Source organism: Hirundo rustica, chromosome 1 (genome assembly GCF_015227805.2).
Source record: "Hirundo rustica isolate bHirRus1 chromosome 1, bHirRus1.pri.v3, whole genome shotgun sequence".
NCBI classification, from domain to species: domain Eukaryota; kingdom Metazoa; phylum Chordata; class Aves; order Passeriformes; family Hirundinidae; genus Hirundo; species Hirundo rustica.
Genome location: NC_053450.1, coordinates 52,452,971 through 52,480,695, shown reverse-complemented (window position 1 = coordinate 52,480,695; position 27,725 = coordinate 52,452,971). Strand labels below are relative to the sequence as shown.

The 27,725-nt window shown below is 41.3% G+C and overlaps 1 protein-coding gene across 5 annotated transcripts in view; it reads right to left on the bottom strand.

Moving 5' to 3' along the window:
* RAB31 (RAB31, member RAS oncogene family) overlaps positions 1-27,725 on the bottom strand; it is a 74,278-nt gene that overhangs the window by 20,028 nt on the left and 26,525 nt on the right. For all 5 annotated transcript variants that reach the window (XM_040078203.1, XM_040078232.2, XM_040078214.2 and 2 more), the window contains exons 2-6: positions 27,419-27,498; positions 25,200-25,281; positions 15,674-15,745; positions 13,743-13,849; positions 9,322-9,431 (exon numbers count right to left, since the gene is read on the bottom strand). In XM_040078203.1, the coding sequence (XP_039934137.1) occupies positions 9,322-9,431; positions 13,743-13,849; positions 15,674-15,745; positions 25,200-25,281; positions 27,419-27,498 (451 nt within the window). The remainder of the gene's footprint in view (positions 1-9,321; positions 9,432-13,742; positions 13,850-15,673; positions 15,746-25,199; positions 25,282-27,418; positions 27,499-27,725) is intronic.

Here is a 27,725-nt window from a genome sequence, read left to right as displayed (position 1 = left end):
AACTATAAATAATAAAGACAAAAAAAAAAATCTCTAGACCTATCTGCTGGTTAGTTATTCTGGCCTTTGAACTTAAGTACTGTTTGTCAGGAATGAGCCATGTTTTCTACGGTTTTGATACCACCACCCCCTCCTTGAACTCCATGTAAGGAAATACATGTTTAAACAGTCTAAACTTTTATTTTCTTCAAGTTCGAGAATAATTTTTCAGTAAGTGATTCCTCCCTAGCTCATTATTTCTCTTACTACCAAAATTATTAGACCATCAAGTTAAATCATTCTAGTTTTAGTAACAATACATCTCTGCCCAAGCAGCTTTTACCATGAGAGGAGTAACTATGTTGGAGCATAAAACTCAGTCTAACACCTGAGAAACAGCTCCACAGCAAATGATACAGTGATTTTTCCCCAGGCATTAGGGAAAATGAATTAAAAAATCAGTCAGAAACCTGTCTGACTTACTGTCTTTCCCTAGGCCTCCCTGACAGTAGGCACTGTAACAGAGAAAGGCCTAAGCAGCAGCAGAACACTAGGGATGAGCAGTGAAATGCTGACCCTGCATCTACACCTCCTGCTTCTAACCCAGCTCAATCACTATTGCCATCTAAAAGCGCTGTGATCATCTCATCTTGTCATTCAGCTCCTAATAAATATGGCACCAATATTGCTGACACCAACTCAGATTTGGCTGGCACTGAGGTGCCAGGACCAACAGAGGTCAAAAACTGAATTAATTTTGGAAAGTATACACTCATTTAAAATTTGTATCTCACTGGCATCCATAGTCTCTCTTCCAGAGGAATGAAAAATACCCTGGTATTGAATACCATAAATTAGTAATGCTGTAGGTTATTTCTTTCATGCAGTTTATGTCAGAAAGAAGCAGCAGTGCTCTGACATCCAGCCCTGCAATTCTCAGGCTGAAGAAATAAAAACATTAAGGCAATTCTTCTTTGAACTGAAAACTGCTTGGTAAAGGGAGTCATCTTAAAAGGACAATAAGATTGAACTCCTAGAATAAAAGAATGGCTTGGGTTGGGAGGGACCTTAAAGATCCAGGAGGGTTCTAACCCCCCTGCCATGAGCAAGGATGTCACTCACTAGATCAGAGTGCTCAGGGTCCCACTCAACCTGGCCTTGAACACTTCCAGGGATGTGGCATCCACACCCTCTCAGGACAACCTGTTCTCATCTCTTGCTTAACTTAAGATGACAAACTAGACCACAAATAGTCTTCACCCTGTTTTAAAGAGCAGGACACAACCTGCCAGCTTGCCAAAGATCACCTGGAGTGTGCTTTAGGATTCCAGAAGAAATAGTTATTCACAGAGAATGCATCCACATTTATCTAAGAATTCTCCAGCTGAACTGGTGAAACAAGGAATTCAAGGATAAAATATTACTGAGATGGCATAAAAGTCCCATATGGTTCCTATTGCTGATATTCCTACAGCGTAAGTTGCTGACTGTAATTTAAAATTTGATTTTGAACTATTATTAAATAAAATATTATGTTTTTTGATTTCATTTCATAAAGGTTCAGACCACATTTCACAGATTTTGTGCAACAAAACTGTTTGTAACCATCTACCTCTGCACATTCCTGAAGAGGTCTTGGTGTCCTCCATTCTCTCATGCCAGTAAACACTGGTGTGCAAAATAAAAAGCATCACAAGAGACTGCTCAAGTGTAGAGTTACAGAAATTGTCACAGTTCTGAAGTGAATCATCCAGATTAACAGATGAAAAGCATTAAAGCAATTGCATCTTCTCCTTTCTGGCATGTTTGAGTTGGGCTGAGGCAGTCCAGGATGAAGGTCAGAGTCTTCTCCAAAGCCTCGTAGAGTTCCAACTCCTGCTACTGAATCTGAGGTTTGTCAAGAGATTAATCAGCACTGTGGGCGTTGCTGTTCTAAGAGTGCCAGAGGCAAAGAGATTGGGAAATGGGAGGGTGGAACAAGAGATAAACAAAATGGGAATGAAGAAAGATTAAAAGTGGAGCAGAGAAGCAAGAGAGACCACAGGCACTGCGTGACAGCTCAGTGAGCAGAACTTGAAGAAAGATGGACAGGGATTGCTCTGCTGCAGCTGGAAGCAGGAGGCATAATCTAAGTAATAAAAGCTGCTCTCTTTATTCTTTTTTGAATGTGATGCTTCAGTTGGAAGCTGTGACATTCACTAGCTCAGAAAAATCAGGCTTGGAGCTGAGCTTTCTGCTCTTGTTTGGGTTTTTAAATGTGAAACTAGTTTCATCACTGACGTGTAAAAGACTGCGTGAAAGGAAAGGTTGGGATCAGCCCTAGAGCTAAGCATAAGGCTCAGTAAAAAACCTGCAACAGTTTGCATGGAACATATAACTCATTTGCTGTGGAAACAGATGTGTTGTGATCAACCTGAGCTGGCACATCCAGATGATGAAGTCAAGTCCCAAGGACTCACAGAATCACAGAATATGCTGAGTTGGAAGGGATCTACAAGAATTAGCAAGTCCAACTCCTAGCCCTACACAGGATACCCCAAGAGTCACACCATGTGCCTGACAGCATTGTCTAAATGCTTCTTGAATTCTGTCAGGCTGGTGCTGTGACCACTTCTCTGGAGAGAAGAATCTTTTCCTAATATCCAACCTATACCTCCACAGACACAACTTCAGGCTACTCAAGAAGCTGAGTCCTGCTATCTAACACAACAACAATTACACTAAGGATAAGAATGAATCAGAGTCCTGTGCAGTGGCTTTCTCTGCCTTTCTTTCTGTCTTCCAGAAAATCATGTACAACGTAATTTTTAGGAGGGTGGAGGAAGGTGAAATCCATTTCACTCTGCCCCAGAGCAGCAGTCTGACACCTGTCAGAGCTCAGGTGAGCCTTTCTAATGGCTCACCTGAGAAAAGGTTAACTTCTTCAAGCAGTGGTACAACAGCTATACAATGGCCAGAACCTCCTCCTCAAACTGCCAGCTGTATCACGGCAAGATGAGCCCCTGCAAAGGCCATTAATAAGGAACAGCCATCTGTGAAGACACAGCAGAGCGAAGCAGGCACATCCGCTCCAGCAGTTTTGGCAGTTCTCTGTACCTGCAGGACTTAAAACAGTCCCAATTCGTATCTCCCCGCATTCTTTCATGCTCTGAAACCTATTTTAGTGGTATTTTAGAAGTTTCTCACATGGATTTTTTTATAAAGCTTGGCTCACTAGTCTCTAGTTCTTTCCCCCGCCCCATACTTTGATGTTAAGATTTCTCCAGTTGTCAGAGATGACTGTTTACTCATGTTGTAAGTTTTCATGCAAGGCAACACAATAAATTTTACCATAAAATCTATTGCATAAGTAAACATAGTTAAGTTGCAATTATTTTAATACTCCTAATAGGATAGCTAACAGCATCTCCATGCAAGAAAATAAAGCCTTTGGTCTGGTTTGATCTAAAGCAAAAGCATAGATTGCTGACACAAGTTCTTGCTCGGGAAAGCAGCAATACAACCTAATTTTGCTTATTTAATTACAATATCCAGACATAACCCAAACAAATATTTAAATCTTTCATGTATCAAAGTAAACAACAGTACTCCCAATTACTTAATTACTAAGAGATCCAACCTTGACTCAGGGTCTTGCTGTAATTAACTTTGGGCTGTGTCAGTTTACTTATTACTGTTTTAAGATGAAGTGCTCTCTTTGGTTGGAGAGGAATCCAGTACCACACATGTTTAACTTTAGGAATAGTCCAAAGGTCATTAAGTTTTGCTCCATTCACTAAAGTCTGAAAGCAAGAGGAAAACTAATCCTGAAACACAGGGAACATAAACTGTAAAGAATATAATCTCAAATATAAGTTTGGACAATGTTCTTCCATCCTTTCAAACCCTGTGCAAAAATTATGAGTTTGGACTACCTTAAAAAATGGCATATGTGAAGTTTCTTTATAACCTAAACGTGCTTCCTTTTCTTAAAATAACTTCCATAGACCTCTACAAAGGACATCACAGATATCTGCAAATCAGCAGATATAAGGATGAAAACCACCACACTCATCACTCACAAAGCTTGAAGACTGTCCATCTGCAATTCCACCCATCCAAGCCCATCTGAGTCAGTGCAAACATTGAATATCTGCTGGAAAGGATCCCTTCTCCATTCCACAGCTATTTCATACCTTCCTCTTTAGTTTGTCCAGTATACAACTGGTTAAAATGTAAACTCTAGAGATTGAGTTTGATTTAGTTTTTTTAATCTCCCAGTATTTCTAGGAAACAAGTATTTGGGTTACATTAAATATTCAATATACGAGCTCCTGGCAAGGCATTAGAAAATCAATAACTTCATACTTTTTAACTGAGCATTTACCACATGAAAGGCTGAATCCCAAGACAGAAACTGCTCTAATTAGGAAGCCTCATCTAGGAAGAACGTTGTTCTTATCTGGATTTTAAACATCAGCTTATCTCTCCTCGTAGTACAAGCGTCAGTAAAAGTGAGCATGCTAACCACTCTTTGCACAGTCTCCGTATTGTTCCGATAATGTTTTTCCCACTTCCTTCTCACCCTCAACAGAGATGTTAAAATGCTTCAATCTCGCCCCCTTTGGCAGCACATTGATCTCCAACTTTAGCTGGATGGGGGCCTTGAGCAACCTGATCTGCTAGGTGGCATCCTCGCTTGTGGTGGGGCAGTTGGACTAGATGATCTTTAAGGTCCCTTCCAACCCAAACCATCCTACTGCCCTATGATTTGCCAGACTTTTAAGAAAAGAACACAAGGCCATAATGTTTGTTTTGTTCAACCCCAAGTTTATTTCGTGTCTCCCTCAGCTAGGTATTCTTCAGCGGCTTGCTTGTCCCGCCGCCCGCTCCCCTCCAGAGCTCCTGATGCAGCCTGGCGTTGACCAGGGAGCCACAGCCCCGGCTCTGCCGCGCACCGAGGGCAGCTCCGCGTGATCTGCTCCTTGCTATCTGGGGCACCTTCACGCTGAGGCAGCAGGCAACACACACAGGCTGAAGGGAAACAGCTGGGCGTGGACCAGATTTGAACAAGGTAACTAAGGCTTATTTGAGCTGGTAAATGAGCAGGTGTCTGAGAATTGCAAAGGTTTGATTGCCACGAAATGATAGTACACACGGGGCGGCTTGTTTAGTCTTTGAAAACCAGCCAGGCACAAGCAAAGGTCAGTAGGATAAAGTCCCACAAACAAGAAGGGGCAACGCAGAACTGGTATGACCCCCTGCACAGGTACAACTTGATTATACTGCTATTGTATAATACATTCCTGGCATTTTTGCTGCTGCCAAAAAAACAGCAACAAGGAGCCACTGTGACTAAGATTCTTTCCAGGTTTGGAATAAAAAGTTAATAACATCTGTTCCTATAAAAACTCAGCTATTAAAAACAAACTACTGGAACTAATGAAAGAAACGCTGAATGTTCAGCCCTTTTTATGTCAAAAACCTTTAAAGAAAGACATTGGGAAAATTTTAGCTCAAGTGAGGAATATACAACTGTATTAAAAGTACTCGTTACGTGTTTATGAATACATAAATCAGTCACGTGATATTTCACAATCACAGCAAAGCCTTCAGGCAGGCACTGCTGAACAAACCCAGGCTAAGTGTAGTGGCTTACCATTTGAAATCCCATGGGTACAACAGAACCTGGGAACTGCAGCCCATTACTCAGCTCAATGCAAACTCCCAGTGCAGAGAACACTGACTTTGCTGACTCTCGTGCTCAGTCTGCCTCCTCAGCCTTATCTACACAAGTACAGTGACCGCAGAGTTCCTCTCCTGCCAAATTTGACCCATCTTCAAAAAATCAGAAACTTTTACTGATTCTAGTCTTTCACATCTTGTATCTTCTTGAGACAAATTAAGGACGGTAGATTTGTGTTGAGATTGTGCTATGAAGATATCCTTCTAAGCAGCTAAATCCTCAAATTGTGAGAGAAAACTTGTTTTAAAAATCTTTTAAGCACAGTGTAATACAATAACCTTAGAAATGAAGCAATCTTTCTATGATCTCTGTGATTTTTCCAAGATTTATCTGGCTGTCAACAAAATGTACTATTTCCCCTTTTTTTTTTTAAATGCCTTCTTTCTATCATTATGAGTACATTTTTTCCATCATGCTATTTAACTCCACTCACAACACTGTCCCTAGAAAGAGACAGCTGTTAGACATTTCAGGAAGGAAAAATTTTTGTGTTAAAACGCCCCTGGGAAATGAAGAGCATAGGCAAGGAGGTAAATTTTTAGCAAAAATAAAATTAAGTCTACCCTTTCTGCTTGGGCTTTCAATTTCAAGGAGGGTTTAACAGAGAAATTCCCCACACATGTTGGAATATCCTTCCAAACCTAGACCGTGAAATAGATGACACGTACAGTCTACCTGCAAAGTCCAAGGTAAACAGAAATTGCTGCTTCCTTGTTCAGAGGCCAGGGAGCTGCACCATGCCCTTCATGAGCAGCACAGGGAGAAGAGCAGGAGCTCTCAGGCAGCATGAAAGCAAAACTAAAGCTGCAGCGTGACTTTGAGGGCATCACGCAAACAAAATTAGCCAACAGGGTAGCAGACATTGCCACAGGAGGATTTCATACTCTGAAAAGGCAGAAATATTGCCATGCAACTTAAGCAGAGACAGACTTTTTGGAAACTGTACCAAGACTGAACTGGTGCAAAGCATCAGAAAGTTACTTATCAATACTCTCCATACAGTCACAATCACACTAATTAATTCTACTGCTAATCAAGCATTTTTCACTTGGTTTCCACTATATTTCTATAAACATATTCTACCAACTCTCTCCTTTCTCTCTGCTGAAAAGATCTGCTTGATAAGGTCACAAGTAGATCCACTGAGACCAAATATTTCTATATATAGAAGTAATTGCCTGTGGAATTAAGTGCACTTGCCTGGGTATCTAGTTCATACTAAACTTAATTTAGCTGATTTTCCTCATCTGTTATAATCACTATTAGGGACAGTGCACACCGCCAGCTGCAGCAATGCCTATCAAAGATGAAAACTAATTATCTAATTATGTGGCACGAATGAGTTCCTCTGCGAGAACATCTGCAATCACCAGATGCAGACAAACAAGTAAATTATCACAGGGAAGAACCAGTTCCTCCAGACAGCCGTGTGGCACACACCTCCTTTTTAAAAGGAGGCAAAAGAATGGTAGTGTACTCTAGGAATACTGGTTCTCATTAACCATTTCAAATACATCCCATGGTAAGCAAAGCAAACAGTTCAACAGGCCTCATGCAGGCAAAGTGTGCTAGACAATATCAGCTGATTAAAAATATGTGAAATAAACCAAAATAAAACTTCAGGGAAACAAGGCTGAGTGTCTGGACACGCTGTCTCCTAAGTCTCTGCACCCCAGAAGAGGATTCAGGGAGAGGAGGAAACAGCAGTAGTGGAAGAAGATGGAGCTCTTAAGAATTCTTAACCCGTACAAGCCTGAGGATGCATAGGAAGCAACACCGTTCTTTATCATTCCTGTTGTTTTTGAAATGTTGTGGAGAAAGGTGAATGCTTTCAAACAGGGACATAACAAGCCATGGGTCTACAGGCTGCTTAGCCTCACTCTGCTTCCTGGGAAAACCACAGAGCAAATCCTCTGAGAAGCTGCTTCTGAGCATAAGAAGATGAAGAAGATGCGCAGGACCAGTCAGCACGGACTTATCAAGGGTTAACCATGTCCAGCCATCCTGGTTGCCCTCCATGACAACATGACTGGGAGAGCACTGGATGTTATTTACCTTGACTTTGGCAAGGCTTTTGATACTTCTCCCTACAGCGTCCTGGTACATCCAAGTTGGGATGTTACAGTCCAGAGAGGCAGACTGTTAGCTGTGTGAGTAGCTGGCTGGAACATCAGACTCAAAGGTCAGTGGTTAACAGCACGTGTCCACCCAGAGGCCAGTTACTTTGTTTAGTACCTTTTATCAGAGCCTGAAGGTTCTGAACCTCAGATGACACCCAGAGGTGCATTCAGTAACCTTGAGGGCAGGGCTGCTCTTCAGAGGGCCTTAGGCTGGAGGCAGATGTGGGTCAAAAGGAGCCTTTACGTACTTCAGAAAGGACAAATGCCAAGCACTACTTGTGGGAAGGAAGAGCCCCTGGCTATGAGAGAGGCTGGGGACTGGCTGCCTGGGAAGCAGCTCTGCCCAAAAAGGACCTGAGGGAAGCAATCTGAGCATGAGCCAGCAGCACGCTCTGGCAGCAGAGACAGCCAGCAGCAAGCCACAGGAGCCAAGACAGAACATTATGCAAAGTAGTTATCCCCTTTTAGATGTGGTCTAACACCTGCTGGGTCACACGTGCTTTGGGCCCCACAACACAAGAGAAATGTTGACAAGGTGGCACAAACTCAGAGGAGGGCTGCAAGACAGTGAGGGCTGGAGGATTTGCCCTGTGAGGAGAGGCTGAGGAAACAGGGCTACCTCAGCCTGGAGACAGTGGCTTTGGTGGGCCACAAAGCGGCCGGTCAGTACCCATGGGAAGGGCTGCTGAGAAACTGAACTAGGCTCTTCAGTGAGGTGCACCGAGGACAAGGAGCAAATTGAATAAGAATAGGCTCTGGCTTGATGTGGGGATGTCACTATGAGAACTATTTGAACAACTGCCCAAGGAGGTTGTGGAACCTCTGCTCTGGGACCCAGACAGACAATGGCCTGAGTAATCTGGTCTGAATTCACTACCAAGTCTGCTTGGGCAGAAAGTTGGACTCAAGTTCTCATGCGGTCCCTTCCAGCCTGCAAGGCTGGAAGTGGAAGGAAGTGAGGTTCCCTCCCACTTGAAAGCAGTGACCAGCACTGGAACCCCTGGAGGGCAAACTGAACAGGACAGTTTTTCTTCTCCTCATGACAAGTGCCAGTCTCATCGTGTTTAGAAGGCCTGGAGAGAAATGTATCTGTTTGGGAGTTTTTAATGTATTCCACAGCAATGACTACCTTCTACTTGCCAATGCCCTCCAGAAGCATTTATCAACATTTAAGTTTTTTAGCAACATGATGATAAGATCAACAGTATTGCCTCTACAGCAGGCTTGGTCTGAAACTGCAGATGTGACCCAGGCCAGGATTTATATACAATTTTAGAAGGAACAGGCTTACCCTGTATCTACTATCTACTATGTTTTGCTCTGGTGTATTCAAAGTTGTTCTTAGTTTACATCTGCATAAATAGCAGCCATACCACAGGCTTCGTAGGATTTATTGATGTCCTTGGGGAAAATAGTTTATAGACCTGAAACAGACAGCTATTTTCAGAAAGCTTCTAAAAAATCAAAATTAATTCATTAAAAGGAACTTTTACTTACTTATGCCTTGAAAAAGTTCTTCAATGTTAACAGCATTCTTTGCACTGGTTTCAACAACAATTGCACCTATAGATTCTGCATATTCTTTGGCATCCTTCATAGGAACCTCCCTGGAAAAAAAAAATTAAAACTTTTATAAATAAAAGAAGCCAAATTAAAAAAAAAAAAAAAAAAGTTAATTTTTAGGAAAAAACCCAAACAACCCCAAAAACACCCTGATCAGAAAAGCATTAATAAGCTCTTTGTCTCCATAAAAACAGTACTATCTTTCTTCATATGGCATTTAGATCATCTTATTCATATATATCAATATTTCAACAAAATTGATCAATCTGCAGTTGTCTATAACTTGCAGTTGAATCTATGCCTTGAGAAAAGGAAGGTAATTAAAAGAAAATCACATTTGTTTGTGTTTTATATTTGACTTTGATAAGAAAAGCACTCTCCACATGCCAAGTGTTCAACCAAGATAGGGTACAACTGTTGTGGATGAAAAGAGCATCGTATGTCTTGGTCTTTGCAAGCAGCAAGGAAACGAGAGATCCTGAAATATATATGAAAACCACTGACTTCAAGAACATCAGCAACAGCAATCTGTGAGTGCCAGTTCACTGGGGAAAGACACCATTCGGTGCCATTTCACCAAAGTGACACCATCTTAAAATCACCAGCAGAGCCACCCTCATTTTGCAACCAATACCTCATATGTCAAAAGCTGGCATATGCAGTTTATAGCATTCAAAAAGACCTCTGCTTTAAACAAGCTAGCCCTATGCTAGCCTTGTATGTCCCTGAGCCAGGTGGCAGAGCTGGATCTGCCCACGTGTGCCGCTATCTGTAACCACCACTATTCCTGATGTTTGAGCAACAGCAGAATCTGCACCAACTACTTGGCCCCACAGCTCCAGTATACCAATCCAGAGACTCCTCGTACAATCTCCTCCCAGTATGAGCACGTCAGACACATCACTCAGCTTGGTGTCACCAGCAAACTGCTGAGGGTGCACTTGATCCCTTCGTCTGTGTCATTATTGAAGGTATTAAATAACCCTGGTCCCAATACGGATCCCCAAGGGACACCACTGGCGTCCATCAGGACTCTGAGCCACTGACCACTACCCTCTGGATGTGACAGCGTAACCAACTCCTTATCCATCAGACAGGCCACCCATCAAATCCATCTTTCCAGTTTAGAGAGAAGGATGTTGTAAAGGACCACGTCAAAGGATTTAAAGAAGTACAGATAAATTATGGAATAAGGAAATATTATGGATGCATAGAATTAGTATCTGAGCATGAAATTCTGCTGAATTCTCTTAACCAAGGATTTCCAGTGAATACAGTTTGTTAAGAAGGTGAACCGCATTTTTAGGGAAGTGAACACTTCCTAGCTGCTGTTACAACTATTGAATTCTATAATGCTCAAAAAAGTATTATGGACACTTACACCATTTTAGCATTGAAGTTTCATCTCCTGTCTTTGAAAATACTTTTTAATGACCCATCAGAAGAACAGGACACATCAGAAGGAAGCCTGGTAAAAGCCTTATTCCTATTACTTAGAAATATGCTGAACATTCAGCAGTTCTAAGAGTTGACAGTACTACAACAAAGATGAGGATTTATACTTGATAAAATTGCTTGCCTATCTGTAGAAATTCAAAGTGGAGAAGAAATTTGCTTCAACGGAGCACCAAGAATTGCTGATAGCTTATTAACAACATCGAGGAAAAGTAGTGTGACCCCTAAGTGTCCCAAATACATCTTGGCAGCTCAAAACCAAATTTTTGGTGCCAAATGGGGAGGGTAACATGGTCAATTATTATGAGAAATACATTAATTCCTCCTTACATCATCTCCTACACTCATAGAGATGGCAGAATCAAATCAACTTGAACCAGGTCAGCCTGACCTTTCCATCTATTCACATTGGTCTTAAAAGCAGCTGTCTCTCTGATATCCAGCAAAACATCTGCCAAAAGCTCTACAAAACCAAGGAGAGATGCCAAAAATGCATACAAACAGCAGCTTGCTCCTGTGTGCTCACATTATCTTCCTTGTAAATTCTCTGTGCCTAAAGGCATGTGTATTTTCTACTCATTGGAAACAATCTGATAATTTGGTGACATGTTTTACCTAAAACCATTTTTACTGAAGTAAATCTGAAGACATAAAGCAGACAGAGAATGCAAACAGCTGCATGCATTGCATAAACAATCAGATTTCTGGAACAACTGTGAATATATATCACATATGAGATAGTCTACTCTATTTTCCACCAAAATAACTTTAGCTGGAAATCAATGGATAACTTCAGAAAGAAAATAAATTGGGGGGATGAAGAAAGAACTACTTCACAAAAAAATATTACCAAAACTATTCATAACTATGAGGAGAAAAAAATGTTCTCTCCCATAAAAGCCAAAAAAATTAAGAGACATTAGCTCATGGAGTACAATGACGACCATTTGCACAGCAAAACAATTTGTGCAAGGAAGAGCTACACCGGCTCGTTGTAGCGCATTCATTAGGTTTATATTGTGTTTCATTTTTATATTGGGGTCTGTAATGTTTTTCTATTGTATCCCCTGTTCCCCGTGGAAACTGTATCCCGTGGTTCGTCCCTGCTCAGCCTCACCCATCCCCCACACTGGAATGTAACCCAACTCTGTTCCATTCCCACTTTATCCCTGATGGGGTAGTGGCTTGTCCCTGCCTCTAGCCCCTTCCCCCCGGGGAAAAAGCCCCGGGACGGCTCAGGCCTCAGTGTCTCTGGCACTGGTGGGGACGGGGAAGGAGCTAAAGGAGCTCTGGACCAAATAAAGCTATAACTGCCCCCCCGGACAAAGAGCAGGCTCTTGCCTTTTGCCATCGATGGTTGTCTGGGTCTCTCTAAAGAAATACCACACTGGCTGAACAGGAGCAAGAACTGGATGATCAGCAATCAGTAAACCACAGGTAATGGTCGATGATAATATGGTGAGAACATCACAGATCACAGTTGGTCTGTGAGGAAGCTCAGTACTTTCACAACATTTCTGGGATGCAGGATTTTTTTTAAGTCTTCAACTCGTGCAACAGCAAGCAGGAAGAGGACTGATTATGGACTCATTTTCAATTGTTGCCATTTGTCACCATCTCCAAATTTATGACCCTTGAGTTAAGCTGGCAACTGTATTGTTGGGAATACTTATGCAATAAATTTAAAAGTGACTCTCAGGGCAACCAAACCCCCTGACTTGTGCTAACTTGCTTTTGGTTTTATTTTTATAACCATCCTTTCCTCTTTTTTCTCCTTCTTATCTGAAAATTTTTGTAGGACTCAGTTTCAACATGTTGACCAGCATATCGCAACACCACGTAGGAGATGCCAATACATCTGTGTCCCTGATTCTTAGCCCAACAAAAACCAGAAGTTTGCCAGAATCAGGGCTTGTTCACTACTTACAGAAAGCAATGAGTTGCAACTTTGTGTTGGTTCACGGCTGGCAGTGGCAGGGGAGAGAACAAAACAAAACCCACACAGATGAAACCCTCGCATAGGCCTTGATTCAATAAAGCACTGCAGCACTCGAAGTTACACACATGCTCCAGAGCTCTGGTGAGTCTGGGCCAAAGTAACAATAACTGAACACATGGGGATGTCTCTGAAGAACCATGAGAGCCTATGAGGTCATAAGGGGAAAGCATCAACTATCATCACTGGGTTTGTACTCATAGATGAAGCAAGAAATAATAGTCATGGACTGACAAACAGAATCTCTACTGTACAGCAGAATGTGCTTCCATTTCCTTAAAGGATAAATGCAAATCCAAAATAGAGCCAACAAGCAGAAGAGTGATTCTAGCTTCTCTTATTCCAAATAGCATCATCTCAGCTCTCCTGCAGGGGTGTGGATTCAACCCTTCCCTCTTTTATCTAGGAGGTAAATACAGGGGATGAAAGTTTTACTTGAGGTTATGCTCCAAAAAACCCCCAAAATACACTTTCTACATCCAGTATTATGAAACAGTTTCAGTTCTTTCAAATCACAAGTTCTCAAAGTTCTGTGATTAGTATTTTTACCTCTTGCCCGCCATCCCAGCTTTACATTGCTGGTTTTGCTCATCACTTACTACATTTTGCACCTTTTAACAGAATGGAAGGGAGAAATAATAAAGAGAAGCTTTTTCCATTCACAATGATTCAGCAGATAAAGGATGTAGAGATTGTACAAATAAAGAGGAAGGGCAATAAAAGAGAGGTTAAGAAAAATATATAATTTGAGTTGTGCTGTTGTTGAGGTTGTGCATTGCTAGAATCACTAATTCTAGTACAGGAGGCCAAAATTATATACTGTTATAACAATGAAACAAAATTGTTTCCTAAAGGGAAGAAACAATATAGTTACTGCAATGACAACAGCAACAAAAAGCATTACCTGATATCAGAAAGATCACATTTGTTTCCAGCGATGGCCATTACAATGTTTTCAGGTCCGTGTTCTTTTAGTTCTTTCACCCATTTTTTCAAAGTATGAAATGAATCCTATGTCAGAGAAATAACAAAGTAAGCTACCAGCACACTCTGCAAATGCATTTGCCTATTTTTTAAAGGAGCACAGCTTTGACATTATTAATGCAAAAATGACTACATAGATTACAAGACTGGAAGATCATTTATCTCCCTATGCAGTTTACTTTTCAAGCTTTAGGCCATAAGACTTCTCCAAAATAATCCTTGAACTTAGATGATTCCCTCTTTTCCACTTCCCCTCCTCCCTGCTCCAATGTGGCACCGAATATGAAACTTCCAGTGATGAAGAAACTACCCCAGTTCATCTAGTATCTCATTTTCTTCACTTTATGTGAGCTTCATTTGCCTAATTTCACTTCTGTCCAGTGGCTTACCATGTCAACCACTGTCATATTTTTGGTAATATCCAGGAGAGCTTCCACAGTAATATCCACCTCCCTGCACTTCCAAATCTGCAATCTGGAGAACTTCAATTTACTCATTATAAAACTGAAAAGAGAGGTGACGATTCACTTGGCTTTTTTTCCCCTCCAAGCACAAAAATCAAACTATCTGATGCTACCTACCTTTTAAAAGTAATTTTTCTATTTCTTTACACTAGTGAAATAGTAGCTTTAAGGTAACACTTCTTTCTGGAGATTCTAACTATAATGCACAGTTTAAATTTTTACTGATGAAGTGAGCTTCCAAAGAGATTATAAATAATTTTTTCCCCTTCAGAAATGCACGTAAGAGCTGTGTCTAAATCAGCAATAACTGCATCAGTATCACTGAAGGCCTTATCAGTCACTTGGGAAAAAAAAAAGTCCATTCTGCTTTAACGATTAACACTGAATATTAAGCATAAGAAAGTGAAATACACATTGACTTTCCTCTCCTATTTCCCCCTCTTTATCCTGACAGCTGTTCCACTGAAGCTTAGAGAAAGGCTGGAAAAACAAAATTTTATTCTTACAATATATTACAAGATCAACTGTAAGATATTTAAATCAAAAGTATCAATCCAGCACGATTCACTCTTCCTCACCTTTTCCTGGCAAATTAGCAGTGGAGAGCAGCACTGCAGCACAACAGTGACCACCACCACCAGCGATAGATCATTACACTAAAGCACTGGGGAACCAAACCAGCCCTCCCAACCTCATAGTAAGTAAGTCAACTGGCAAGAAAGGAATAAAATGCTGGTGAACTCTCCTGACCATCCACTAGCACTGCCTCTAACTCAGCTATATCTTCCAAAAGGAGAGAAAGAGGCATGCAGCTGGAATCTCCTAGCCTCCTCGGCCTGAAAAATGAGCCAGAGGAGTTAAGGATCTAAAAATACAATTTTCATTCTAAATAAATAATGTTGAGACAAAAGGTCAGAGGCTTATGATTTCACTACCAGTTTCAAAATTAAGACATGACACCCGCAATACAAACACGAAATTATACGCTTAGGTAAAACCAATTTGTTTTAAAATCAGTAATATGCAAACAACTTAATTTCTACTCAGCTGATAAAGCTAACAGCAGCTTTTTGTAGTAAAAATTCAGCTCCACACAGAGAACATAGGTGGTGGTAGGGAGTATTGCAGGACATTAATCCTGTCTACTTAGCCAGCAGAAACCCAAAGAAACATTGACAAAATGCAGTCACCAACCTTTGGTCTGCATGAAGTTGAAACAATGTGGAAGCAGGAAGTTTTTATTTAATGTTTTAAGCCAGTTGGGCACTTTCACCCAGATCTACACAAGCTACTGAAGCATATGCACGCCAAATTAAATTCTGCAGTTGTGGGGGTTTAACTCCAACTCAAGCCCAAACACAGGAGCTAGCACAGGCAAAGGTCTTACCTGTTTGGTGATATCATACACTATCACAGCTGCTGCTGAACCTCGGTAGTACATTGGAGCCAAGGAATGGAACTGTTAAAACACAAACCCCCAAAGAAAGTATCATTAATAAATCAGAATTATCACATGCTTTGCCAGGTCTCACAGACTTGCCATGGCAGGACCGCCCACTTTCTTTCATCCCATAGAGAACAGACCTTAACAGTGGTCACCCACCTTTTAATTTCCTTAAACACAAAGAAGCCAGACCTCCTTTATCTCACGCTGTGCTTCACCCCACTGAATTTATGCAACCAGCCCTTATTGATTCAATGCATTATTTCCGTTACAGGGCATGGACTCTGAGGACAAGTTTTGACTGGAAGATCAACTACACTTGGAAGCCAAACCCCTTCCCCTGGCAAACCACAGTCTTGCTTTGTAGGTCTAAGACTGGATTCAGCTTGGGGTTGAATTTTATAAAACATTGCAAATGACTTGGATCAAATTAACTTGTCAGAAAAATCTGAGCATCTGTCTTGTTGACCTATCCTATACTATGACAGATATTTCAAAAAACATGGATTCTTGCAGTTACTCTTCAGCATTTGTTTCAAGGAAAACATTCTTTGAGGAAAAAAAACAAGAAAGAAACATGTTTGTTATAACAACTGAAGAAGAGCAAAAGTTTAGTAATTTACCAATGACTAAGCAGCTGACTTAGAATTTCAGCTTACAATTACAATTAGAGAAAGGAAGTAAAAGTCTTTCTGCTGATTCAACTAAGCTTAGTCTCAAACAAACCAAAAATAATCTTTCCTGGAAAATGCACTCAGTCTCAGTATGCTCACACAGCCATTTTATAATTTGGGGGGGGAGGGGGGGGAAGTTATCTGCAAAAGCAGCATATTAAGCTGCAGCTAGTAACTGAAGTCAGTGCCTAAATCAAATACATTACTGGGGCAGGGTCTGAACCTCACTGCCCACAGATCCACATATTACACTGCAAACCTCTGCACACTTACTGGACACATCTCTTTCCCAGAACTGTACCTACTGACTGAGCGTTTAGATTTTCAGCAGCCTCCACATTTCTTGCTGTTTCACGTGCAGTGTATCAGGCAATTTATTTGCCGTGCCGGTTCACTTGCCAGTTTGTAAGCTATTTATCACAGATCACGCACACCAGCTCAAGGTCGGCGCTTTCTTTTATAACAGCATGGATGCACAGCAGCAGTGACAGATGGTCAAGTACTGAAGTGTTTTGGGGAGCGAGGCAGGTGGGAGAGCTCATTAATAAGAGAAAACAGCAGGAAAGAGGATGAGAAAAGAAAAGAGGAATCAGTCAAGAAGCGTGGTCTGAAGAAATGGGATCAGCCAAGATCCTGAGGGAGTTGGGTAGATGTGTTCTTTCTGGGTTTTAAGTGTGTAGCTTTATTACTTCCATGCTTAATGCAATAAATGCTTTCCAAAATTTTTAGGCTCCTAAATCACGACAGAATTTTTCAGGATGTTAGAACAGAGCATTTCAGTTGGAATGGACCTACAACAATCATGTAGACCAAGTGCCTGATCAATTCAGGGCTGGCCAAAAGTTAAAGCGTCTTGTTAAGGGCATTGTCCAAATGCTTCTTAAACACTGACAACTTGAGGCATCACTTCAGATAGCAAAAACGGGCTCTTTAAAGTATGTTAACAGCAGAGGAGGTCTAAAGCAAACACTGGACTCATTACTTGTTTCATGATCACTGGCCAAGGCATCCCACCTAGTACCACATCCAGCAAGTCCTTCCTAATCACAAAGTCTAGGAGGGCATCTTGCCTGCTTGGCTCACTGAATGCCTGCAACTAGAAATTATCTCCTACGATCTTCAAGAACCTCCAAGACCTTCTCCTCAATATAAGTATTGTGTTGAAGTAGGCTGAAAGTCAGGGACCTTAACTGTGGAGGGTACATCTGACCTTTCATGGTGTATGCACACTCCTCCCAGTCTGTAAACTCCAGGAAAAAACCATACATACCCTACACACATGCTGATTTGGTCTTAATCTAGATTACATTTTAATCTAGTTCTCAGATAACAGTAATCACACTTCATAGTGAGCCATGCAATTAAACTCACATACTCCAAATTCCTTCAAGACTGATCCTGAAAGCACACTGAGAACCTGCACAACATCTTTGGAATTTCTCTCCATTTACTTCTGACCAGCTGACAGGAACACTTCACTTAATAGCTGTGTCACTGAAGACTATTTGCAGTGTCATTGCCAGAAAGCAAAAATAAAAATAATTTAAAACAAACAGAACAACAAAAAAAATGCCCTTTTGTCATTCTCTTATACAGGCTTATAAACAAACATGACAATACACTGTGTCCCAGCCACAAGAAATCACTGTTTTCTACAAGAAAACAGGAAAAGCCTCCTTGCAACACTGAATAAATCAAGAGAGGCTGAAAAATTTTAACTGCATGAGTTTCGTGATCTAGACTCTTAACAAATGTGCTTCATGAACATGAATTTTCCAATATCACTCAAATAATTATGTTTAATTTTTCATTTAAATCAGTGCCCAAAAGCAAAGTCCTCTTGAACATTTTTCTGGCCTAATTAATTGGAAAAAGAGAGTCACACCAAATTAATTAAAGGGATACAAAATACTAATCTGCACATTTTTCACCTGCCAAGGACCAAATGTGGGACAGATGCCCAAAACAAGTGACACACAAAAAAACGGCTCACAAAATTAAATCTCATGGGACTACCTTCTGTATTATAAATGACAATGTCTATCACCTTGATTTTATAGCTCAGCATTTCGGTATCCAGAAATTCCCAAGAAAATCAGGAGAAACAAGCAGTTTGAGATTTGGCATAAGAACAGCTCTGCTTGAGAAGGGCCACCTAAAAATGCTCAGGCAGCCACTCCCGGCTCTGCCACACGGACACTCAGGTTACAGCCCCAACTTTCCAGGGAATCGGCCCCCCCATAACCTGCAGCCGAGAGCAGCGCTCTGGCAGATGCCACCCCTTCCTGCAGCCAGCAGCAGCTCACATCCCCTTGGCCTAACAGGAAAACACAGACCAGAAAGAGATGTCCATCAGCTCCCACCAGCACAAATAATCACACTCCTAACCCATTTCAAAAGGTGATCAATTTTCTGCCTAAAATAATTAGTTTTCTTTTTTTCATTATACTGCCACGGGGATCATATTAGTTTGACAATTAATAACATTTTGAATTCCTAATTACTAAATTACTTGTAATTTGCTTGCACCTTGACTTAGTAAAACTTAGGGATCGCTGCTTGCCTTTAGCTGAAATATTAATATAGAGTGACAATCCTGCAGATTTAACTTGCCAGTCTGCTGTACCGGGCTCTTCCACTCTGAAGATAATGTAAAAGGGAGAAATCAGGGTCTAATCACCTTTTCTTGTGCCTGGTCCAGCTTTAGTTCATCTTGCCTGACTGCTGGTGACCAGGTCTCTATGCAGCATTATAGTAATGGAACAGCCTTAACTGCACATCCCCTGACCCCATTCTCATGGCTGCATCATACTCACATGATCATCCTTTAATTGGAGAATACAATCAGAGGTGGCTTTTCTCCCCTGTTCTGCACCCTCCCCCCACACCCCCCCCCCCAAAAAAAAAAAAAAAAAATCTAAAATCTCACCTACAACTTTACAGCATATATTTTTGTTAGGAGCAAAAAATACAGAACCTTGGTACTTAAACTACCAAACTTCATCTCAACTGCTTTCCACCTTCTAAGCACTGGGAACACCTCCCATCTCTGTATAATGAGTAAACTACCATTAGCAGGTTACCTACTGTGAGAATTTAGAAGTTTCATGCCTCTCATTCAATGTCCACCAAAAAGAAGTTTGCCTATTTGACCAACTGCATCACTCATTAGTCCCATTTTGCTTTTGGAGAGGTTGATAACAACTGGTAAGTCTGAGGTTGCTAACCCACACAATGCCATGCTCAAGCTGCAGGGGTACATCTTCCAGTCCAACAACTAGGCTGAAAGTACCACTCAAAATATAAATAAGAAACTTATTTTACCAAAGATATGCCAAAACCCAGAATCAATTACTTCATGCAGACTTTCAGGACTCCTCCTCAGAGACACACTGTGCTCTGTACCTACAGTCACCTGAATCCTGGCACAACGCTGACTGGGCTCAGAGCACCTTCTTCCTTGTGCTCCTCTACCAACACATCCATTTTGCACTTGTGGTTCATTGGCTCTGACACCAAGCAAAGAAGTGGGGCCACATGTGCATTATGAAATTTCATTTGAAAGCAGAATCCCTTTTTTTCTAAGGGTCCAAATAGAAGCTGCCCAACCCTTTACAGCTGTGGAGCCCCATAGTACAGAGTGCAAATTCAGTCTTACATGGTGCAAACGCAAGCAGAGTTTCTCTCATCGATTCCAAGAGTTATTTGGGATTCTGCAACCCCTCATCTGGCCATCTCAATGAAGCAACAGAAGCTTTGCCCTTGCAAAGGACAGAAAGACGGAACCAAGCAGCCAGTAAGGAATTTCCCACCTATTTAAAAGCTGTGTAGTATTTTGCTTTCTGCTGCCTGTGCATCTCATCACAAAGGGGTGTATTTGGTCACAGGTAATCTCTACTAACAGTAAAGAATGGGGAAGAAGGAAAACCGTCACATCATACTTGGAACAGAAAACCAAAATCAAGGGAACACAGCGTAAATCACACCTGAGCTGTGGTAGTGGATGTCTCTTAACCCTGACAACGTAATGCTGATTTAGAAAGCAAAACAGAGGCCAAATGAACACAGAAATAAAAACTACCACTCCTGCTTGTTTATACACAGGCTGACAAATGCTGCTGAAGACAGTTGGGATTCATTCAATCTGCCAGGCACACCAGGGAACATTAATTCATGTCAGCAGCTCTTTGCACCGTCCTGTGGTGCTATATCCCAGGACTGGCATACTGCCACAGCAGGGCTGCTTCTTCCCAACTCCACAGTCAAGAGGCAAAAAAGCAAAAGCAACAACTAGAACCACCAAACTCCTGTATTTGGTTGCTTTTACTCTTCTAGACTGTAAAGAACATCACCTGTTCTCACTGCAAAAGGATTATAGTTCTGTCCATAAGCACAGCTGGAAAGGGTAAGGGTGCACAGACTGAGCAGAATCACACCTGTGCTCAGTATTACACACCTTGAATTCAGCTACGATTTTCCTACACAGTGCCTTCTCAAGCACCTGCAGGTGCACAGCAGCACAAGATTTGCTTCCTGACAGCTGTGATCATTTGACTAAATTTCATTCCCTTTCCTATGAAGCTGCTCTCTGACATATGTTGCATCTGAGTGGCCAAGACCAAACCACTTAGCTCCTCTCAAGGTCAGAGATCCTTACACTTACTCTTTTCTGGGTGCCACTAATGGCAAGGACAGCCACAGCCTCTGGCTCAGCTGCTTGCTGAGACGTGCGGGCAGCGTCACAGCCCTGCAACTTCCTTCCCCTTCCTATTACACACACTCACACTTTCTGGGCTCTTATCTTAAACATAAGTCAGTCCCCTCGCTCAGCAGGCCATTCCCACACCTCTGCAGGTGATTTTGGGGATCCTGCTTCTCCTGCCCTTGGCCCTTCCTGCCAGGCCACTCCTACAAAACCCCTTCAGTCCGGTCCCAAACACCACCTGAAGTACACTTGCCCAAGTGTGGGCAGTCACATGCCTCACTCCTGCCACCTTCAAGGTAGTGGCTGCCAACAAACAGAAAATTGTGGTGGTGCAGAGAGAAGCAAAGGCAAAACCCAAGAGCATTAAACAGATTATCCTGACACACAAGCTTCTCGAACAGGGAGGGATACAAAATTCCTGACATTCTCAGCTGGCAAAGAGCAAATGGGAAAAATGCTATGCATGAAAGCCACTTTCAGATATCACTTAGCATTTTAAAACCTTAAGGAGTTTTCCTTACATGATTGAAGGCTGAAATTCCAGTTCTCAGGATTTGCAAGCTGAGTAAATCAGGAAAGATCTGTCTCTGATCTACAGGTATTTTTTGCTACTTAAATTGAAGATTAAAAAAAAAAAAAATATATATATATATATATATATAAGAGTGAGCATTTTTTTCCAATGTCTAAGAATTCTTCCACTGAAGAAGGAAAAATCTCAACATTTTAGGTTAACCTTTTAAAGGTATTTTAAACAGGCAGAAAACAAACTTTTTGCAATGTAACAGAAGCGACCTGTGCTTAGCCATTCTCAAGTTTACGGTCATTAAACAAAGGATGCAAAAGACACTACACCAAAACCATGCCTCATCATCAAGCTACAAGTGCTGCAAGTTTGCTGAAGCTTGGGAAAAAAGCATATTCAAATGCATCCCTTAAACAATTTATCATGCTTTATGCTCACACTGAAAATAGTAAAAGTAACATATTCGCTTGCTAGCTCTAATGCCACTTGTGCTCTCACACCCTGCCAAATCAGCTGTCAACATCTGCAGCATGCAAGAGGTCCTTGCACCACATGCAATGAGCCACCCCCACTCCGACTGAGCTGTGCAGACCATCAGAGCCACTTTAATGACACCACAGAGCCAAATTCAGGCTGTGTTTTGCCTGCAGAAATAATTCAAGTCATTGATAGATGGTGTTGTGACACTGTCTCTGAATCACCAGGACAACTACTGCCACTCACAAAAGAGGCAGCTATAAAAAGCTGTGGACATGTCATCAGTCAGTCTTTTCCTGGAAATGGAGAGGGTTAAAAAACAAAAAAAGAAAAAGCCCACAACTCAGGATAATTCCTATCGAGCTTTAAACTGGGCTCAAGTTATTGAAGCCTCTTCTATTAAACAAAATTAAAAGTCACAGAGTTCAACACAGTGAATTTAAAAAGGACAGAGATAAATTTTCCTGCCCGAGAAACACGGCCCTCAGACTCCCTGTTCGCTACGATATTCCTCAGCTGGCAAAATGGAAAGCTGGCAGCCACCCAAGGTATTCAAACAAAGCATTGTAATTAGAAGCTACTTAGGGCACCATGAACCAAAATATATGCTAATAAAAACATCATTAACTAACTTGCGAGGAGACTCTTCTTAGGGGAGGGAACCTTTGCTAATAACAACATAATTGTCGGGCACGTTAGTCCTGAGGTCTGTGGCAACAATTCCAAGCTAATGGGGAAAACGTGAGATAGGAGGGGGAAAAGTGACATTTGGGAAATACTGGTGTGGAAGGAAAGTGACTGTGAAGAAAAAAACAAAGCAAGTTTGTCGGATAGCGCACCAACACAAAGCAGCCAGGCCCACAGAGACCAGTGCTTAGGCACAGAAGATAGGGGGATTTTGAGAAGTGTGCTGCCAGCTTGTTTCTTTCTAGCCAAGAGAAAAGAAAAGGAAAAAAACAAAAACAAAAAACCAAGATAAAAGGATTAAGAAGATCTCTCTCTCTTTCTGTAATCATGTACTATGTGAATTTTTCACCACAAGCCACGTATCCCTCTCCAGGGTCTCCTGAGAAGCACACTCAGCATTCACCCCCACCAGGGATACGACAAAAAAGCTTTTAATCTCCATTTTCTGCTGCATTATTGTCACTCTGCAGCACTGACTCCAAGCTAGGAGTTTCCCAGAGAAAATCGTGAACAGGGAAGTGAAAACTCACGAAAAAGAACAAAACTCATGAAGGAGGATCACAGGAGAGCCACTACTGTTGTTTCTGCCTGCCTTCTCTACCATGGTGAAGATCTGAGTTAACTTTCATGGCATAAGTGAGGCCTCAGTTAAACCTCAGCCAGGGCTCTTCTGCTGTGAAGGCTCCACATCAGCACACTGAGCCTGGACTAATTTGTGATTACTAATTAATTCAAACCTTTAACATGTCTTATCTGTAATAAATTCTAAGCAATCTAACAAAGTTTGTCGTGCTCACTGCTCACCACAGTTTCATACGCACACACAAAACAAAGACAAGCAGATGTTTCAAAAATGATGAGATAAAAAAAAATTGAGAGGAAACATAAGGGACTAGCTGGGAAGGATGGATTTTGTGTCCAAGAGTCAGAGCTCAGTCACAGATTTCCTGCCTCAAATGAGGCATAATTTGTTTCAGTAAATACAGATATTACTATTCACCTACTTTTCAAGGGCTTTGAGAGTTCTTAGACTCTGTAGGAAAATAGTTAAATTTTGATATAAGCATTAATCCAACTGAGTTTTATGTGTATAGTGCTAAAAGGAAAAGAAAAAGCAAGAAGAGCAGGGCAGTGGAGGGAAACGAGAGAGAATAAGCAAGGAAACTGAAATCATGGGAAAAAAATCTGAACTTTTGCTACCTCTTGCAATAATTAGTCAGTCATCAGCTTCAGACCATGTAGAAATTGAACAAACAAGATTCAAGGGAAGGAATTAGGCTATACTTCAAATATGTTTTTCAAGGTCCATTTTCCCATGATAAGTAACTTACTGAATTGTTATGAGCCAACAGATTTCATCAGGGTCACTTTACCTCACGCTGTGCATTGACAATAAAAGCACAAGCATTTCCTGCACTTAAGAGCAAAAATCTTCTTTGCCCACAATTCACACACAAGGTATGGAGAATCCAGCAGGATGTGTCAGGACTGACACCCCAGTCTGTATAAGCATCTCATTTTATCCCAACCTTACGTGAGCATAGCTACAATTTCCTATGAAGAGACATTGTGCCATTTCAGAAGTTTGAGAATGTTCCAGAAGTGTGGATAGGTTTTTCCATTTCTCTCAAATTTCTCAAGACAAACGTGGGCATATATCAAGAGAAACCTACAGCTGTACAGTCCATTACTGCATACTACTGCCACTGAGGCTATTAAAAGAAAAAAATGATCAGCCAGACTTACTTACAGTCAACATGAACTAATGACCAAAAATCCATTATGGGCTTGTTTTTTTGTTTTGTTTTTGGGGTTTTGTTTGTTTGTTTTGAAAAGTCAAAGGAAAAGCCACTTGATCTGAGCAACTCGCTTCACAGACTTTGAAAAAAATCAAGACAAAACCCCAAAGTGGTTCAGGTTGCTGGTGGTAATTTCCTAGATAATACCAGCAGACACAAGCCATGCCCACATTCACTGTCCCAATGCAAGACAACCACAGTCACCACCTAAGTTCAGCCCCCTCCCCAGGCCATGGGCTGCAAGTCAAAGCCTTTGCAGTGCTGATAAGAGCTGCAACACACAAACCTGATGAAGCCAGAGGGGAACTGGATGTTGCTGGGGCACTGCTCAAGCTGTCTGGGGGAAGGTGGCTGATAATTCACACCGTGGTTTGGGTTCTTTTAGATAAGTGGTATGGTTAGCCTGTCTCTGCATTTTCCCCATCCATGGAAAAGGAACCTACGTACTTGGTGCTGGCTGACCACCTGCATTGCAGAGCGCTGCAAAATTTCAGGAGGTTCATACTTAAAAAATCCTCTGAAGATGAAAGGTTTAGAAAAAGTACATCAACACATTAAGAGAGACCAGGATAATAAAAGCATTCTGCAAACTGATACTCACACGCTCCTGACCAGCTGTGTCCCAGATCAGAAATTTATGAAGCTCATTCCCACATGGCACAGTTTTTGTCATGAAGGATGCTCTGGAAATAAGGAAGAAAGAGAAATTTGTAACACAGCTGACACACTGAATATGTAACCTGTAGACCTTAGTGAGTTCTGCTGGATTGGACTGCATTTGGGCAAAACTCTGAAACCTTGATAAAGTACCTGCAGAAGTAGAAGTCTCCCTTTTCTTGGATAGGACATATCCTACCCATAGATGTATTTTTAAAAAGAAGGGAAAAGCCTCTGAAGTTCAGAGGGCATTTGTTCATGGGTCCAGGAACACAAATGCTCCTGTCATTCACACATGGCCTCTGCTGCTTGTTAGCTACAACTTCTTGGTGATACAGACCTGAGAAAAAGGCAACAGACAACATCATGTGTCACTTTTCACTTTCATACATGAGACTGGATCACCAGGCAACAGAAAAGTCACCTGCTGAAGTGCACATGGTAAAAAAAATGCAAGAAAGTTGTTCTCCCTTCCAACTGGAATGAAGAAATCTTTGTAGTTTCATTTATTTTTCCATAGGAAATGAGATAGGTCTATATTTTCAAAGTTTTTTCTTTTAGGGAAGAAGGTTACAAATTTACAGGCTTTTTCTGTATTACAGCAGTTTGTTTGAAAGCTGGTAGGAGAGACTGCCAAACCTTGGCAGATTTCTATTTTCCCCATCCTATCTGGGTATTGCTGAACCATTTTTGTTGTGGCAACATTTTTCCTGGCTCATAAAGATGCATTTGATACAATACACGGTCATTATGAAAGCACTGAATGACATCAAATGACATATGACTGAACAAAACATTTCCTGAGAATGATATACCAGAGTTCTGCTCTACAGCCATCTGCAAATTGCTTGAATTTAACAATGCCGCATTGCTTATGAAAATAATAACTGGGGGGAAAAAAAAGGCAGCATTTCTTTGGTTGTTTTCAGGGTGTGTTCTCTCAGTCGTCACCCTCCTTCTCAAACCAACAAGCAACATTTCACAGCTTCAAAACTGGGAACTTTATAGTGGCTACTGCTGATTGCAAGGATTATATATTTAAAACAGTTGAATAATTTGGAAGAAAAAAACCCTTATCTGTGCAGACAAATAATATCATATGTGTGAAGCTAGCCTTTACATTTTAATATCCCAATGGGAAAAAAAATCCCTTTAGTTTTCATAATTATGATAACAGAGGAAAATTGTTTTCCAAATTGAGCAGAAGGCATTTACTTAGCAACAACAACTGCTTGGGGAAAAAGGCTACTAACGGTTTAGAAGTAAAAAGAAAACCACTCAAGTTGCCATCTATTCCTTCACTGCAAAGAAGTGTCCTTCAGCCAGTAATTTTATTCATGACATGCTTCCTTTCTCTCTGTCCATTTTCCTCTATTCATCTCATTCAGGAGTCCAAAATTGTCCTGGAACTTCTATGTGAAGCTTCCAGCTGAGACTCCTTCATGCACTGAAAGGAAGAGCTTCAGAAGGTACCATCCAACCCCCTAAACAACACACAGAAATCAATACCAGTCCTTCAAGGACGACTAATAACACCTCTGACACACGTGCCAGATCAGCCCTCTCCCCCCAAATTACTCCTTTCTTTACATTCCATAACATCTTCCTTTCTCATAAGAGATCCATAACTTTAAAAATTTTCTAGGTCGCACCGGACTTGGAAGATCTGTCCCTAAGATATTAAAAGAAATAATAAAAAAAACCCCTCTGAATTAAAATCTACTACAAGACTATTAGGATCCTGATGGTCTGATACATGGAAACCTAGTAGTTTTATAAGAAGTGATATAAATTAATTATACTTAGTTTAAATTGCATTGTTCCTATTTTTAGAAAGGACAATGTGACACATCTTAACTTAGAGAAAAACACATCTGTGGGGTAACAGACACTGTCCATGTTCCAGCCCAGCCTACCAGCACACTCAACAAAGGTCCTTTAAGGGCTTCCCACGATCTTCCTGCCATTACTCAGCCATGGGATGACCTGATCACTTGTGCAGATCACAGGGTTGTGGAGTTTTGGTTTTTGTCTTGTCAAGAGCCTCCCACTTCAGACTGTTTTGACTACTTTTTAAGACCTTAGGATGTAAATCACTCAAGGGTCAGATTTGAAACCTCGCTGACCAGTGAAAACCAAAGTGATGCTATCTGTGGTACTTACCCAATGGTAGGACTAATATTATGATCGAAGTGGTCCTGGACAAACCGACAAACGATGCTCGATTTCCCAACCCCGGTATCCTGAAAACCAAAGAAAGCATGACAGTGAGTCACGAAGTCATATCCAGGAGACCACAGATGTCAATACTTCACTTGATTTATTTTCAGGAATTAATATTTGACTCTTTCTTCTGATCCTGCGGCAAGCGGGGCACATTACACACTCCAGAAGAAAAGTGAGGACATGGCTTATCCTTTTCAAACATCAGCATTGTGAGTGAATCTCCCTGGCCCTCTTCCCAGGACTC